Source organism: Syngnathus leptorhynchus, chromosome 9, assembly GCF_054491065.1.
Source record: "Syngnathus leptorhynchus isolate UIUO chromosome 9, UIUO_Slep, whole genome shotgun sequence".
NCBI lineage: Eukaryota > Metazoa > Chordata > Actinopteri > Syngnathiformes > Syngnathidae > Syngnathus > Syngnathus leptorhynchus.
This window is the reverse complement of record NC_141203.1, coordinates 2782717-2799195: the sequence shown is the minus strand read 5'-3', so window position 1 is coordinate 2799195 and position 16479 is coordinate 2782717. Positions and strand designations below refer to the sequence as shown.

General features: G+C 43.6%; 1 protein-coding gene across 1 annotated transcript in view; it reads left to right on the top strand.

Moving 5' to 3' along the window:
• LOC147050602 (phospholipid-transporting ATPase ABCA1-like) overlaps positions 1-16479 on the top strand; it is a 99074-nt gene that overhangs the window by 16610 nt on the left and 65985 nt on the right. The window contains exons 7-18 of the mRNA XM_085919985.1: positions 1254-1454; positions 1537-1620; positions 1734-1884; positions 1952-2091; positions 2309-2425; positions 2537-2725; positions 2820-3016; positions 3632-3841; positions 4744-4966; positions 5151-5372; positions 5477-5681; positions 11212-11325. Coding sequence (XP_085776111.1) covers positions 1254-1454; positions 1537-1620; positions 1734-1884; positions 1952-2091; positions 2309-2425; positions 2537-2725; positions 2820-3016; positions 3632-3841; positions 4744-4966; positions 5151-5372; positions 5477-5681; positions 11212-11325 — 2053 coding nt within the window. The remainder of the gene's footprint in view (positions 1-1253; positions 1455-1536; positions 1621-1733; positions 1885-1951; positions 2092-2308; positions 2426-2536; positions 2726-2819; positions 3017-3631; positions 3842-4743; positions 4967-5150; positions 5373-5476; positions 5682-11211; positions 11326-16479) is intronic.

Genomic DNA, 16479 nt, shown 5'->3' with positions numbered 1-16479 from the left:
GACGGCGCGCGTACGCGGCATTGTTTACACGATCAATGATCGATGGATTTTATGATTTGGAGTGACAAATGGTTTGGTAATATTGTTGCTATATGATAGTTATTTGAAATATACTTTATATATCGTTATATGGGTCTGTGGAATAATTAGACATGCAAATCACGAGTCCGACGGCGCGCGTACGCGGCATTGTTTACACGATCAATGATCGATGGATTTTATGATTTGGAGTGACAGATGGTTTGGTAATATTGTTGCTATATGATAGTTATTTGAAATATACTTTGTATATCGTGATATGGGTCTGTGGAATAATTAGACATGCAAATCACGAGTCCGACGGCGCGCGTACGCGGCATTGTTTACACGATCGATGATCGATGTATTTTATGATTTGGAGTGACAGATGGTTTGGTAATATTGTTGCTATATGATAGTTATTTGAAATATACTTTATATATCGTTATATGGGTCTGTGGAATAATTAGACATGCAAATCACAAGTCCGACGGCGCGCGTACGCGGCATTGTTTGGATGATCGATGTATTTTATGATTTGAAGTGACACAGATGGTTTGATAAACGTGTTATTTATGTAATAATCATTTAAATAACTCTGAATGTTACGTTAGGCCCGTTCTCAGCCTCTCGTTTGTGTATGTCACGTTAGCATACCGTATCGTTTAGCCTGTTGTTGCTGGTTCGTGTCTATTTTTGGAGTTGGATTCTGACAAATACATTTGCCCCAAAAGTGCGACTTGTACTCCGGAGCGACTTATATATGTTTTTTTTTCATATTATTGTGCATTTTATGGGTGGTGCGATTTATACTCCGGAGCGACTAATAGTCCGAAAATTACGGTAAGTGTTTATGTTGACATTTGCATTTCAGAGGTAGATAATTCATGACTTAAAAAAACTGAAATTTTATATTAGCCATTATTTTAAATGAGAAATTTTGCAAACATCTCGTTGTCTTGTTCTCATGGACTTGATCTCAAGAGACATCTCGTCTCGTGGGGTTTGTGTCTTGTCCCATTCCTATTAATATGCCATCTCCAGTTGAACGAGTAAACGAATAACGACTCATTCGTGCACAGCACTAATAATTATTATCCTTTCATATGTGATCCAAACATACTATGTATGTATGCATGGAAAATGTAAAGTATGTCAGGGTCAGTAATTATTTGGGCGGAGAACTTATGTCCTAGCTTGGCATTTAGCACCATTTTTGAATTCTTCCCTCTCAGTTTTTTTTTGCAGGACCTGTGCAGCTAAAAGAGTTTTTGTGCAATGAAGAGGAATTTAGACAATTTCCGAATGTGAAGGCAGGGAACAACCTACATGACCTGCAAACCCAGCTGTGTGAGCTCCCCTTTGACATTGTACATGAGGCCTATTGCCTGTTTGTCTCTGAGCTGAATACAACCAAGTTCGCCACAAATTTTGCGGTATGAAAAATGTATTCTCAATTATATCATATTGTCAAATAAAACATAATATTCAAGATTTTTTTATTGTTTTTCCATCTAGTCCGCTATCACCCCTACTGAGCTGATTGCCATTGGTCAATCCATTACTTCCGTTTCCAAGCAGTTTGCTGACTTCATGACTTTTGTAAGAGTGTATACAAACAAAATTGCATAAAAATATTGCTCTTCCATCAAAGTATATTTCTCCTTTCATTTGGACCTCCCTCCCCATACTAATACTTCTCTACCTCCCCTCAGTTCTCATCCCTCTCCAGCTTCTCTGACGATCGTTCTGAAAAAGATGGTAAACAGATCCCATCATTCAGCTTTTATGAAAATGACAATATTGAGTCTTTTATGGGGACAAGCAGCTTTGAGGACAATGACGTCACCCCTAAGAATCACACCGGTAAGTCAGTGACCTAATAGTTGTTGCTGTTTTGTTCAATATTTGTCTTATTTTCCTTCCTAAAAAGCTTATTTCTGCAAGAGCTTGATTCAAGATCTAAAGGCAAAGCCGGTGTCCGATATTATATGGCAAGCAATTAAACCTCTTCTCCTTGGAAAACTGCTGTACACACCAGACACGCTTGCAGTTCAACAAGTTATGAAAGAGGTATAATGTCCAGACTTTAATGTAGAGTCTTTAAATTGTGCTTTTAGAACAATCAGGCAAATGTGTGGATGTTTTTCATGTTTTAGCTCTCCCTGTAAGAAAACTGAACAATTGAATAAGCAATTGCACATATTTGATCTCCCTGTAAGACAACTGAACAATTGATTGAGCAATTGCACATATTTGAATTTCCACCCATCATTTCTTATAATTAAAGGTGAACAAAACTTTTCAAGACCTGCAGATCTTCAGGGACCTGAATATGGCTTGGCTGAAGCTGGGATCAGAAATAAAACAAACAACGGAGACTAGAGTGGAGATTTCACTTCTACAGGTATAGACAGTCGGTTTATGGAAACTCATGTGTTTTATTCATGAGAAAACTCTTCTGCAATTTTTAGTACCTTATAGTAACTGTGTGTACATGCTTGTTTGGTGGGGCCAGGGTTTGTTTCAGCTTCCTTACATTACTAAACTGGTCAACCAGGAACTGAAACACACATCATGGACAGCGTCAAGCATGGCACATTTCTTGTCCAGTCCTACACCAGATGCGCCTGGAGAATTTTCAACGTGGCAGGACATCTACAAAGAACTCAATTACACCATCACCTATCTTGCGGAAGTCACTGAGGTTTACATCTTCGAATGCAATTTTCATTTACGCTTCTACTGGGAACAAGTGTACATTTCATGTACTTTTGTATTTCATCTCTCATCTCCATTAGTGTTTTTTCATCAACAAGTTAGAGGGTCTAAAGGATGAAGATCAGCTGATCAGCAGGGCTTTAGAGCTTCTGCAGGACAGACAGTTTTTGGCAGGTGTGGTGTTTGAGCTCCCCAATTCTCCTGCCGAGCTGCCCTCCATCATTTATAAGATCCGGATGGACATTAATGATGCCACCCCCACTGACAAGATGGACAGGTAGTGTGATGCTTTTTGTGCCAAATTGTCACACAAGTGATAATATTTCTTCTAAATTTTACACCCCCCACAGTGTTGCTAATAACTGCCAAATTTGAACGATCAAAAACATCTATTCATTTAGGTTTCAAAATCATAAAAACATCAGTTCTCGACCACCGGTGTCTCCTCTTGGGAAGCAGGTGGCATGAGTCCATATTTGGAATATCCAGTGTTAACTCCGACACTTGCTTCTTCCATGAATCGATTGTTCTTATCCACATTGCTTTTCGTAAATTCACGGTTGTGACTGGATATCATCGTTTGGAACATCCTCGTACCATAATTGCTGCGTGCACGCCTGCACGTGGGGGTTTGTCCTATGTTATTTGTGGTCTAATTTTGCTGTTATTTATTACATTTTCAAACATGTACAGTATGCTGTTTTGAAACAAAAAAAATAACAACATTTTAATAAATTTAGTAAACTTAATTTTGTATCTTTTTGTATGAAGTGGTACAGAAAATGGATGGATGGATGGATTTTCTTCCCCCTGACTGTCTGGCAAAAAAAATGTTTTTATAATCCCTGAGCATGCTCACTGTTACTGGTGTGATTTTTTTTTTTCCCTCCAGGTTTTGGTATTCTGGTCCAGCAACTAACCCAATCAGTGACCTGCGACGCATTTGGGACAGCTTTGTGTCTGTTCAGGACTTGGTGGAGAAGGCAATCTCCCATATTCTGACGGAAGCGCAACCAAACATCGGCCGTTTAATTGGGGAAAACATATCACTCGAAATTGAGGAAAGAGACGATGACATTTATGTACCTAATAAGATTCACATGTAAGTCATGCAGTATCAAAGTTCTGTATAATGCAACTTCAACTCAATTCTAAATTTGTTTGGAGCTGAAAGACATCACTATCTACCACAACAATATGGCAGTCTAAGGTGGTTTAATACAGAAACTTCATCAAAATAATACTTTATTTGCCAGTCTTTTTTCCTCTTGCTGCTTACACTTGTTCTTATCCACTCTGATTTCACAACAGCAAAGACTCACCTGGAGTCTTTTCAGCTTTGAACAAAATGAACACATGTTAGATGCACTTTGCAGGATTTTGCGTTTCTAATAGCTACTATCGCTTGCGGGAGAAGAGGGAAATGTATTAATATTAAATTTCAATTTACCAAGCATTAATTACTCGAGGGCATAGTTCCAGCTAAAGTGTTGATCCGTTATTTAGAATATATGTGAGGAAAAAATGTTCAAATGAAAAGGCTATGATGGAAATATAGTTTGGGTAAAAATCCTTCAAAGTGCACCCTTAACAAGCGAAGACATATTGCAATAACAATGAGTGAAAGCCTTTTACACTGCACTGCCACTTGCTGGTGATTGAAAATTATTTCAGAGTGCCCTGGGCTCAGCCCAGAAAACAGGTGTGTCCCCTGAGGTGGATATTGCTGCTCAATATATTCCACACATGCAATATCAACAGAATACCATGTATAGACTAGTAGCGTCAGAGTATATTACTGCAAACAAAATATTTGACTTATGCTTTAAAGGAATGTAATTTTTACGTAGCTTTTGTAATACCACTTTTAATAGTAAATGGTGCAAGTCAATAATCTTCTGGCTGGTTACTGTACTCAATTCATTCATGGTGTTTTTTGTTGTGTTCTGAATGCATGTCCTGTTAGTTTCATTTGACAACTAAAATTACATCTTGTTCTCATAGAATGCCATCGCTGCACACCATAATTTTACCAATTGCCATGGGATTGACCTGGATCTATTCTGTGATGATGAACATTAAGCGTCTGGTTATCGAGAAGGAATCCAGGCTGAAAGAATCCATGAAAATAATGGGTCTGAGTGCAGGCACACTGTGGCTCAGTTGGTTCATCAGCACTTTTGTGGTTTGCCTTCTGTCTACGATACCCCTTCTTCCTCTGTTTAAGGCAAGAACAATTGTCATTCAGTGCATGAAGAAATAATACTGAAATTGAAGGAACAGGGTCAAATGTAGTAGTAGTAGTATACATTGTAGTTTTTAATCTATGCTTTTATTGTGTAGTTTTGCCCATGTGTTAAGTGGTTTGGAGTGAACCTTTTTTAATAATGTTTCTCTTTTCTTGTTTCTAGTTTGGTGAGATCATGCCATACAGCAGTTTGGCTATTGTGTTTTTTTTCCTGATATCATTTGCCATTGCCAATATCACACTGTGTTTCCTCATGAGTACATTCTTCTCCAACGCCAACACGGCTACTGTATTTGGGGGGTTCCTGTACTTGAGCTTCCATGCGATATACATACTGATTTTTTCGTTCGCAAAAGGCGTCTCTAAGACAACTATAATAATTGCCGTAAGTAATATGAACATTTTACAATGCATGTGTCGTGTCTGCTAAATGCACCTTTAAATTTTGTTTTATTTTGCTGTGTTTGTTTTTGCTTCTTCTTTTCTCAGAGCTTTCTGTCTCCCGTGGCCTTTGGATATGGCTCTGGGTATTTTGGTCATTTCGAACACAGAGTTGTTGGAATACAGTGGCACAATTTAGAGTCCAGTAAGAAGAAGCCAGACACACTCAACCTTGCTACATTTTTAGGGATGCTTTATGTGGATGCCTTCATCTATGCTGCTGCAGCCTGGTATATTGAAGCTGTTTTTCCTGGTAGGTTAGAATTTTGCTTTTATTTTTTAGTAAATAGCCATTTTCCAAATTTCATGCGATTGAATCAAAACTCAGTCTGTAACATCCCTATCACGAACAGGCGGGGCGGAACGACCAAGTGCGACACACTTTATTCACTGAACGTGAAGAGGGAAGTGGAGATCGATTGTGAGTAGCCAAAGGACGAGGCAACGGCATAGTTGGATGGGCTGTTGGTCAGGGCAGGGGGCGAAGGAGCATTGTCGGTCAACGTACGTAGCAAGGTCGGCAACTGGAGGGCAAGGCAAAGAAGATGGCACAAAAACCAACAGGCGGCATACTGGAACAAACTGACAGACTAGCTGGGTTCGCGGGGTTTGTGTAGGGGAGTTAATGAGCCGGGAGCAGGAGATTAACTCCCAGCACCAGCAGAGCTTTGTCCACAGGGAGGTGAGTCTGAATGGGTCTGAGTCAACCATGTTCCATGCCTCCATTGTTGAGGTGCCTGATCAGACCTGTGGCCGTAAGATAGGGCAAAAATTGTTGCCACTGCACCAACGCTGGGGACGAGATTGGAGCCAGCCAAGATGCTAACAACTTGCTGACGTCCCGCAGCTGCCTGATCCGGGCCACAAATTAAGCAACAAGGATGCTCCCATATTTCCATGTCACACTTACTAAAAGCCATTTATTTCCTACATGAGTTGCTTTTTAAAAAAAAAATAAACATCAGTGATTTGATTAAGTCATATTCATAGAATTTAAAAATGTTAATATGGCGAATGACCAATGGTACACTTTAAGATTGAATAGCTGCCTTAGCGATAGGGTGAGGAGCTCGCTCATCCGGGAGAGACTCGGAGTAGAGCTGCTGCTCCTCCACGTTGAGAGGAGCCAGATGAGGTGGCTCGGGCATCTCATCAGGATGCCTCCTGGACGCCTCCCTGGGGAGGCATGTCCCACCGGTAGGAGACCCCGGGGACGACCCAGGATGCGCCGTCCGGAGGTCGGATCTCTTGGTCTTCGTCCTAACCTTGGAATAGTAGACGAGCTCTACACCTTCGACAGGATCTTCGAGCGTGCATGGGAATTCGCTCAACCAGTCCACTTGAGTTTTATGTACTTGCAAAAGGCGTTCAACCGTGTCCCTCGGGGAGTTCTGTGGGGGTGCTGATAAGAGCGATTTGGTCACACTATCACCCGTGCCAGAGTGCGATCCACATTTCCCTCAGTAAGTCGGATGTAGTGCAGGTTTATCGTATGAAGAAAATGTGGTTTACCTGTCAAGTAATTCAAAGAGTCCACACCATCAGGATTGACACACTACAACCCTGGGGAGATCATGCTGAGCAAAACCAAAGTGGGTCGTGGTTGCCCACAAATCTTCTGTTGCATTGTGGTCCTTTACACTAAAATTAAGGCTTTATAAAACCTCCCCCATACTTTTATACAAGATAAAGCTTTCCCGCTCCCTTGTTAATCATTCTCACACTGTTGTGCATGTGTTGTACCTTTAGAGCAGGGATGTCAAACAAATTTTTGTCATAGGCGCATCATAGTTTCCTTCAGACGGGCATTATGACTGTCAACCCAAATAAATGTATGAATGTGTACACAATTGTTAAACTGATGAAATCAGAGACTAGTAAAAACTGTTAAATAAAAAAAAAAAAGAAGAATGGTAATAGAACTTGCTAGCAACATCTCTATTAGTAAAGAAAATTTATGATTTTAGTATTGACACAAAGTTGGTGCAAAATTTGTCCAGATTTGGCCCACGCGCCAGAGTTTGACACCCTTGCTTTACAGTAAAAGAACAACCATATTATTGTCACGTGTCTCGAGTCCCAACTCCTCCTGCACCGGTTGATTCTTTTCCCTCGCGCGTGGCTGGCTGCTGACTCCCGCGGTTGTGATCAGTCACCCCATTATAATAAATAATAATAATACATTTTATTTGTAAGGCGCCTTTCAAGGCACTCAAGGACGCCGTTCAAAGATAAAATAACATACACAATCAAGTATAAAAACTGTATAAAAGTAAGGAAACATCTGCAGCAGAATGGGGGGTTCAATATATGCTTGCTTAAAAAGGTGGGTTTTTAGGTGGGATGCAAACTGTAAAATGGAGTCGATGTTTCGAATGTCAGGGGGTAGAGAGTTCCAGAGACGAGGGGCAAAGCAGGTGAAGGCTCTAGCTCCCATAGTGGACACACGGAATGGGGGGATGGTCAGGGTAATAGATGATGCAGACCTAAGAGACCGGGTGGGAATGTTAATGTGGAGGAGGTCAGTCAGGTATGAAGGGGCTAGGTTATGGATGGCCTTAAATGTGTAGAGGAGGATTTTATAGTTAATGCGGTGCTTTATGGGAAGCCAGTGAAGTTGGAGCAGAACAGGAGTGATGTGGTGATGGACAGGCTTTCTGGTGATAATGCGGGCAGCAGCATTTTGAACCAATTGCAGTTTATGGAGGAGTTTGTGAGGGAGGCCAACAAGGATGGAGTTGCAGTAATCAAGACGAGAGGTAACGAGGGAGTGGACCAGGATAGCAGTGCTGTTCGGAGTGAGTGATGGACGGAGGCGGTTGATGTTACTGATGTGAAAGTAGGACGAATGGATGACGTTAGTGATGTGGGTGCAAAATGATAGTGTGCTGTCAAGGACGACACCCAGTCTTAGCCTGAGGGGAGGGGGAAACCAAGGAGTTGTCTATGGTGAGCATAAGACGGGGTTGTTTGTTGAGGGATGATTTGGAACCAATGAGGATTACCTCTGATTTATGAGTTTGAGGAAGTTTGAGGTGAACCAACATTTAATTTCTTGAAGGCATGCAGTGAGGGAGGAGGGTGGGAAAGTGTAGGGGGGTTTGGAGGAGACGTAGAGCTGGGTGTCGTCCGCATAGCAATGAAAATTGATGTTGTGTTTTCGCAAAATCAAACCAAGCGGAAGGAGGTAAATGGTAAATAAAATTGGACCAAGGACAGAGCCCTGGGGAACACCAGAGGACAGGGGGGAGGGATGTGAAGTAAATAATTTTAACTGGACAAATTGTGAGCGGCTGGAGAGATATGAATGAAACCACTGCAGGGGTGTGTCTGACAGTCCAATAGAAGCTAGTCGGTCAAGGAGGATAGAGCGAGAGATGGTGTCGAAGGCTGCACTTAAGTCAAGGACAATGAGAATGGATAAAAGACCAGAGTCGGCTGCAAGAAGAAGATCGTTTGTAATTTTAATAAGGGCAGCAGAGAAGGGGGAGAAGCTTTGACCAAGGAGGAAGGCATGGGGTCAAGAATACATGTAGATAGATGGCTTTGAATTCCGGATGAAATTAGAAAGGTCAGAAGCAGAGGGAAGTTGGAAGCAGGAAAGAGAGGGTGGTTTTGGATGGGGAAAGAAAGGAAATGGATGGCTAGACGAGTGAGGGATCAATTGGTGGTGGATGGAGGCTATTTTATTGTCAAAAAAGGACATCAGGGTGTTACAGTAGTCGGAAGAGTAAAAATGAGGGGGGAGGGAGTCACGGGGGCGGGTTGAATCATTAATCGTGGCAAACAGAGCTCTGGCTTTCCCCGCACCGGCTGTAATTTTCTCCGCAAAATATAGTGATTTGGGGGAGGAAATTGCATCCTTATATTCGAGAATGTGCGCGTGAAATAACTGTTTGTGAATAGTGAGACCAGTTTTCCTAAAAAGACGTTCCAGCTGTCGTCCTTTAGCTTTCAGTTGGCGCAAATGATGAGAGAACCAGGGAGCAGAGTGGGTAAAAGAAACAGTCCGGGTTTTGAGGGGGGCAAATAAGTTCAGCAAAGTTTGGAGTCCATTGTTATAATTAAAAACCAGTTGATCCGGGGTGTATGGGAGGGTGATGGTGGGTGGACATTCAATGGCTGTTGTGAAATCTGCTAAGTTTATGTTTTTGATGTCACAGAAGGATATAACACGGGGCAGTTTGATTTTGGACAATGTGAGCCTAAGATTAAAAGAAACTAGCAAGTGATCAGAAAAGCCTGTTCCCAGATCAACAGCAGAGCAGTTAAAAGGAGTGACACCAGAGCAGCAGACCAGATCTAAAACATGGCCTTTAGTGTGGGTGGGAAAGTCAATGTGCTGCTTGAGTCCAAAACTGTCCAGGCAAAAAATAAAATCCTTAGTAGGAGTGCTGTTGGTGTTGTCCATGTGAATATTTAAATCACCCAGCAGAATGATGTTGGGTGAGAGTAAGCAGATGTGGGTGAGAAATGTGGTGAAATCATTTATAAAATCCCTATTTGGTTTGGGTGGACGGTAGATATTAACTAAAATAGTTGGTGTGGGACCATTCAGCTGTAAGGCCATAGATTCAAAGGAACTGGACTCCGGCACTAAAACAGATGAAACTTTCCAGGACTCCCGATAAAATATCGCAAGACCTTCACCTCGACCAGTGAGACGTGGCTTGCAGGTGTAAACAAACCCGGGCGGACTTGCTTCATTTAATTGAGAGGTCATCAGGATGTTGCCATGTTTCTGTTAAACACAAAAAGTCATACTTGTAGTCGAGGAGAAGGTCCTGTAGCAGTTGACCCTTGCTCGTGAGGGAGCGAATGTTGAGTAGTCCCATTTTGACGTCACAGTGTAGATTGGATTTTAAAAAATTAGGCAAGCCAATACGCCGTGATCGACCTTCCTATTTGTGTTATTCGATGGATGGCGGCGAGTGGAGGACCAGATGATGTTTATGGAAGTAGAGTCATCGATGTAGTAGTTGCGTCCAGAGCCACGATGAATGTATCTGCGACGGTGAAGTCGAGCAATGTTCGGGAAACACCGCAGCACAGGTGGGGGAGCATACCGGCAGCGCCGGAGTTGGAGAAGCTCCGTCTTCGAGGACTGGAACATGAATGATGCTGGATAGATCATGGCGGACAGGATAGTCCACCAGAGCATAAAGCTCACAGCAGAGTTGTTGGACGCTTGATGCACGGGCAGAAAAACGCTCATCAGGGCCGGCAAAACGGCGGCCAGGCGTAGAGCAACAAACAAATGTCTGGAGAGCAGCGGCTGCAATTCGCGCCAGCGTTCACTCACAACATCCGGGTAACAAGAAACAAGATTTTCAACATCCTACTGAGCCCATATGGAAGGCTCACAGGTGCGCCGAGCGGGAAAGCCGCTCATTGCTACCCGCTCATCAGGGCATGTATTTAAACACTTTTCTTGTCATTCCTGGTCGGTTAGTCTAGCTTGCCACAAATTATTTTTTCCATGAAATTCTTATAAAAATCCTCAAAATAGTGAAGCCACACAATAGGTGAAGCACAAAGTGGTGAACGCTTACTGTATTTTCAAATTGGCTGTTTGAAGAAATCCTTCTTGCGGCTGACTTGGGTTCAAATTGAGAAGCCAATCCATCAGTGTCCAAAGGCACAACGACAGACTTGAACTGAAGATTTAAATTTCAGTGTTCATGCATTTTTTTTTTTATTGTTTCTAATTAATTACTATGGCAAAAATTGCTTTGACTTTGGTTTTGTAACAATAACATACCTGGATGATGTGTATGCTTCAGGTGAATATGGCATACCTCAACCATGGTATTTCCTATTTGATATCAACTATTGGAGAGGAGTTCCAGTGGTGGTCAGTGAGCAGATTCGGTCTGCTTCTACGGACCTGAATAAAGGTGAGACCTACACACTGACTAATGCAGATAACTTAGTGGACTCTAACACGGTCTATGGGTTTAATACTTTTCCTGATAGCCCAATTTTCGGCCACAGGTTAGACAGTTGCACAATATAGTGAGATCAAAAATATGAGCCAGTTAAAAGGCACACAGCCGAAGTTTCGGCCACAGGTTAGACAGTTGCACAATATAGTGAGGTCATGAATATGAGCCAGTTAAAAGGCACATAATTCACACGTTAAAGTAGATTTTTGTCTAGTAGCAAGTGAGACATAGCATTGTGCAGTCATAAAAATACAGTGTAATATAAACACATTCATATATATGTATTGGGTTTTACTATAAGATTTTGGGTTTAGTATTGAGTGAAATGTTTTTGGTTTTCCAGATCTTATCTAATATGTTGAATGCTGTTCTTGCTATCCCTATTCTTGATTTCACATCTTCCTCCGTTCCGCCATCCACTGCAATTACACTTTCTAGGTATGTGAATTTGTCTACCTCTTCCAGTGGACAGCCCCTGAGGTTAATGGGATTTGTGTTTTTGTCGTTTACTCGCATTACTTTGGTTTTTGCTCTGTTTATTTTTAGTCCCAGTCCTGCTGCTGTTTTTTCGAGTAGTTGGGTTTTCTCCTGTATCTGTTGGTGGCTGTGTGAGAGTAGAGCAATATCATCGGCAAAGTCCAGGTCTTCTAGTTGTTCTGTCAAAGTCCATTGGATGCCTGTCTTTTTTTTTTGTCTGTAGTTTGTTTCATGATCCAGTCAATGCATAGGAGGAATACATAGGGGGAAAGTAGACATCCCTGTTTCACTCCAGTGAGCACGGTGAATGTTTTCTGTGTTGGTCCCTGGTGCAGCACTTGGCACTGCATGTCCTGATATGAGCTTTGGATGATGTTGAAGTACTTGGGGGGTAAACCGTAATGTGCCATTAAGCTCCATAATAGCTCCCGGTCTAAACACCTTTTCGAAGTCGATGAAATTTACGTAAGCCGGGGTGTTCCATTCTATCGATTATTCTATAATGATCCTGAAGGTAACAATTTGGTCAATACATGATCTTCCGCTTCTGAAACTGCTTGATTTTCTCTCAGCTCCTAACCCCTTTCTGTAGTCTTTCTAAGATGATGCGGTTTAGCACTTTGATCAGTGTCGATAGCATCATGATGCCTCTGTCGTTGTTGCAGTCTCGAAGGTCTTCTTTTTTGGGGATGACAGCAATAAACCCATCTTTCCAGTCTGCTGGTATGTTATCTTCCTCCTCCCATATTTTCCTGATGAGTGTGTGGAGCATGGTGGTTGCAGTTTCAACATCCGCCTGTAGGACCTGTGCAGGTATTTCATCTGGCCCTGCGGCTTTGCCACGTCGTAGCATCTTGATAGTCCTCTTTACCTCAGATCTTGTTGGGAGGGGGTGCAATCGATTTTGAGTTGGTGTGCTGCTGGTGGTATCTCTATTGCTTGGTCGGTCGGTGGTTTATTCAACAGCTCGCTGAAATGCTCTGTCCACCTTTGGTGTTGTTCCTCCTTGGTGGTGAGGAGTCGTCCCTCTTTGTCCCGGATTTGTGTGTTGTTCTGTCTGATCTTCCCAGCTAGTTTTCTGGTGGTCATGTAGAGTTCCTTGAAGTTGTTTTGTGCTGCTGCTTCCTGTGCTTCTTTAGCCAGTGCTTCAATGTAGTTTTTCTCGTCCCGTTTGGCACTTTTCCTTACTTCCTCGTTTGATTCCTCGTAGTCCTTTGGGCTGCGGCCTTTCTCACTCGTGTCTTGCATTTGTTGAGTGTGTCCTTTTTGTCCCTCCTTTCTTCTATTTCTTTCCAGGTTTCTGTTGACAGCCAAGGTTTGTGGTTTGTTGTCTTTTTCCCTAAAACTTCCAGACAGGTCTCCTTCCATACACCTTTCAGGCTGTTCCAGCGCGCCTTCACTGGTTGTTCTTGCAGGGCTTGAAAACTGTTCTGAAGGGTGGCTTTATACAGCTCAGTTGTTCCAATGTCCTGGAAGAGCTGGATGTTGTACTTTGTTCGGTTCCCAGAAGGGGTATTGCGGCGCTTTAGCTTGAGTTGGAGTTTTGCACCCAGTAGGCCGTGGTCTGATCCAGCGTCTGCCTCCCTCTTTACTCTCACATCCAGGAGAGACCATCTGAACTTCCGGTTGATGCATATGTGGTCAATCTGGTTTTTGGTAGTGTGGTCGGGAGATATCCAGGTGGCTTTATAAATGGGTTTATGGGGGAATATGGTGCCTCCTTTGACCAGGTTGATGTCAGCACATATGTCTGCAAATCTTTCCCCATTTTCTTTCATGGTGCCAAATCCATGTCTTCCCATGGCCAGCTCGTATCCATTGTTGTTGTTTCCCACCTTGGTATTCATGTCGCCCAAGAGTAAGGTTAGGTCATTTTCCTTCCTGAACTGGAGTAGATGTTGTAGTTGGTTATCGAAATTATCCTTCATTTCCTCCTCGGCATTGTTGGAAGGTGCATAGTGCTTGTTGATTCAAAAGGTTGATTCTTTTATGGGTGGTTTGGAATCTTGCAGTGATAATTCTTGAGCTGATGGGCTCCCAACTGATGAGGGCCTGTTGTGCTTCTTTGGAGAGCATGAGTGCCACTCCTGTGTGTGGTGCTGCTTCCTCTGCATGTCCAGAGTAGAGAATGTACTCGCCACTGGATAGTTTGACTTAACCTGTCTGGGTCCATCTTGTTTTGCACAGGCCAAAAATAGAAACCTTGTATCTTCTCATATCTTCAGCAATGACTGTTGTTTTCCTTGCTGCGAACATGGTCCTCATGTTCCAGGTTGTTATGTTGGTTGGTGTCCTAGGGGATAGCAGATTCCACCATTTCTTTACCATTTCCTTATTTGCCAGCTTGACCTGTTACCACCTCTCACGACGGGGACGTTAGGGTTAAGTCAAGTCAAGTCAAGTCAAGTCAAGTCAAGTTTATTTGTATAGCCCTAAATCACAAGCAGTCTCAAAGGGCTTCACATAGACAATCAATTGACAATTATTCTCAAAGCATCCCCTGATCTTGGGCTCCCAAAAGGGCAAGGAAAAACTCAAAAACCCCTACCAGGGGAAAAATGAGAAACCTTGAGAAGGGACCACAGATGGAAGGATCCCCCTTTCAGGATCACCAGGCTGCAATGGATGCAAAGAGGGCACATAAAATACATAATATGGAAATCAAAAAGTGGATGTCCAGGCCAAAGCGAAGAGCTGTCGGAGGTGCCTTCGATTGTCCTGGCAGTGTCCTCTAGGAGGGTATTCCGCTGCAGTTCCCTCATGCTGAATTGGTCCACGAGAATCTAGATAGCCGTCGTCAGCTTGGGTGTCACCTAACCATCTCCCCAGCCGGGGAGGGGTGGGGGGAGTGGGGTCGGGGAGAGGGAGCAAAAACAAACTCCAGCGGTTGGATTTTGAGAGGCAATGCTAACGTGACAAACACAAACGAGGAGCTGAGAACGGGCCTGACGTCACATGAACAGTGATTCAAATAACTATAACATAAAGAATCCAGTTTATCAAACCATCTGTTTTACTCCAAATCATTAAATCCATTGAATTCTTTGTCCTTTGTGTAAATGCCGCGTGTGCGGCGCGCCACTGACGTCGGACTTGTCGTCAGTTGCAGTTCAAATTGTTCCACAGTCCCATATAACGATATACAAACTATATATCAGATAACAATTCATTCATTCATTCATTTTCTGAACCGCTTTGTCCCCACGGGGGTCGCGGGCGTGCTGGAGCCTATCCCAGCCGTCATCGGGCAGTAGGCGGGGGACACCCTGAACCGGTTGCCAGCCAATCGCAGGGCACACAGAGACGAACAACCATCCGCACTCGCACTCATACCTAGGGACAATTTAGAGTCTTCAATCAGCCTACCAAGCATGTTTTTGGGATGTGGGAGGAAACCGGAGCACCCGGAGAAAACCCACGCGGGCTCGGGGAGAACATGCAAACTCCACACTGGGAGGGCCGGAGGTGGAATCGAACCCGCACCCTCCTAACTGTGAGGCGGACGTGCTACCCACTGCACCACCGAGCCGCCCCTCAGATAACAATAATATAAACAATTTTATCGAACCATCCGTGTCACTCCAAACCATTAAATCCATTGGACTCTTTGTGTAAACACCGGCGCAACTAACCCCGGAGGTGTGTGCGGTGCGACGCTGACGTTAGTTGCAATTCAACTTATTCCACAGGCCCATACAACTATATATAAACTATATATTAAACTCTGATATAAACAACAATTTTATCAAACCATCCGTGTCACTCCAAATCATTAAAGCCATCGAAATCTTCGTCCTCTGTGTCACTTAAAAAAAACAAAAACGAAACAGCTGGAATCAGCCACATCGTCAGTTGCGGCTCCAATTATTCCACAGATCTATGTATATATTATAATCACTCCCCGTATGCCGACGATTTCGGCTGGGATTCCCCGTATGCCGCCGATTGCGGCGCGGACTCCTCGAATGCAGCCGATTGCGGCGCGGACTCCCCGAATGGCGGAGATTGCGGCGCGGACTCCCCTCCCCGTATGCCGCCGATTGCAGCTGGGACTCCCGGGAAGTACAATATAGTTATATCCTATATAACTATTGTAGCGTTACGAAAGTACCAGGCAAGACGTGGGTTTGGTCTCCGGCTCTTTATTTCACAAAACAAGACCTCAATGTAGGAGCCAACACAGCAAGCGATGATGATCGCTCCCCCCCTCCACCACCGCTGCCTTCGCGGCCTATCTAGACAATCGGAAACTACTGAAGTCTAACAACATAGACGTCCATCCATCCATCCATCCATCCATCCATCCATCCATCCATCCATCCATCCATCCATCCATCCATCCATCCATCCATCCATCCTCCGCCTATCCAGGGTTGGGTTGTGGGGACACCTAGGAGGGACTTCCTGGGTCGTCCGGGTGGTCTCCTACTGGTGGGACATGCCCGGAACACCTCCCCAGGGAGGCATACAGGAGGCATCCTGATGAGATGCCCGAGCCACCTCATCTGGCTCCTTTCAATGTGGAGGATCAGCGGCTCTACTCAGAGTCTCTCCCGGATGACCGAGCTTCTCATCTTATCTTTAAGGGAGAGCCCGGACACCCTGCGGAGGAAATTTATTTCGGCCGGT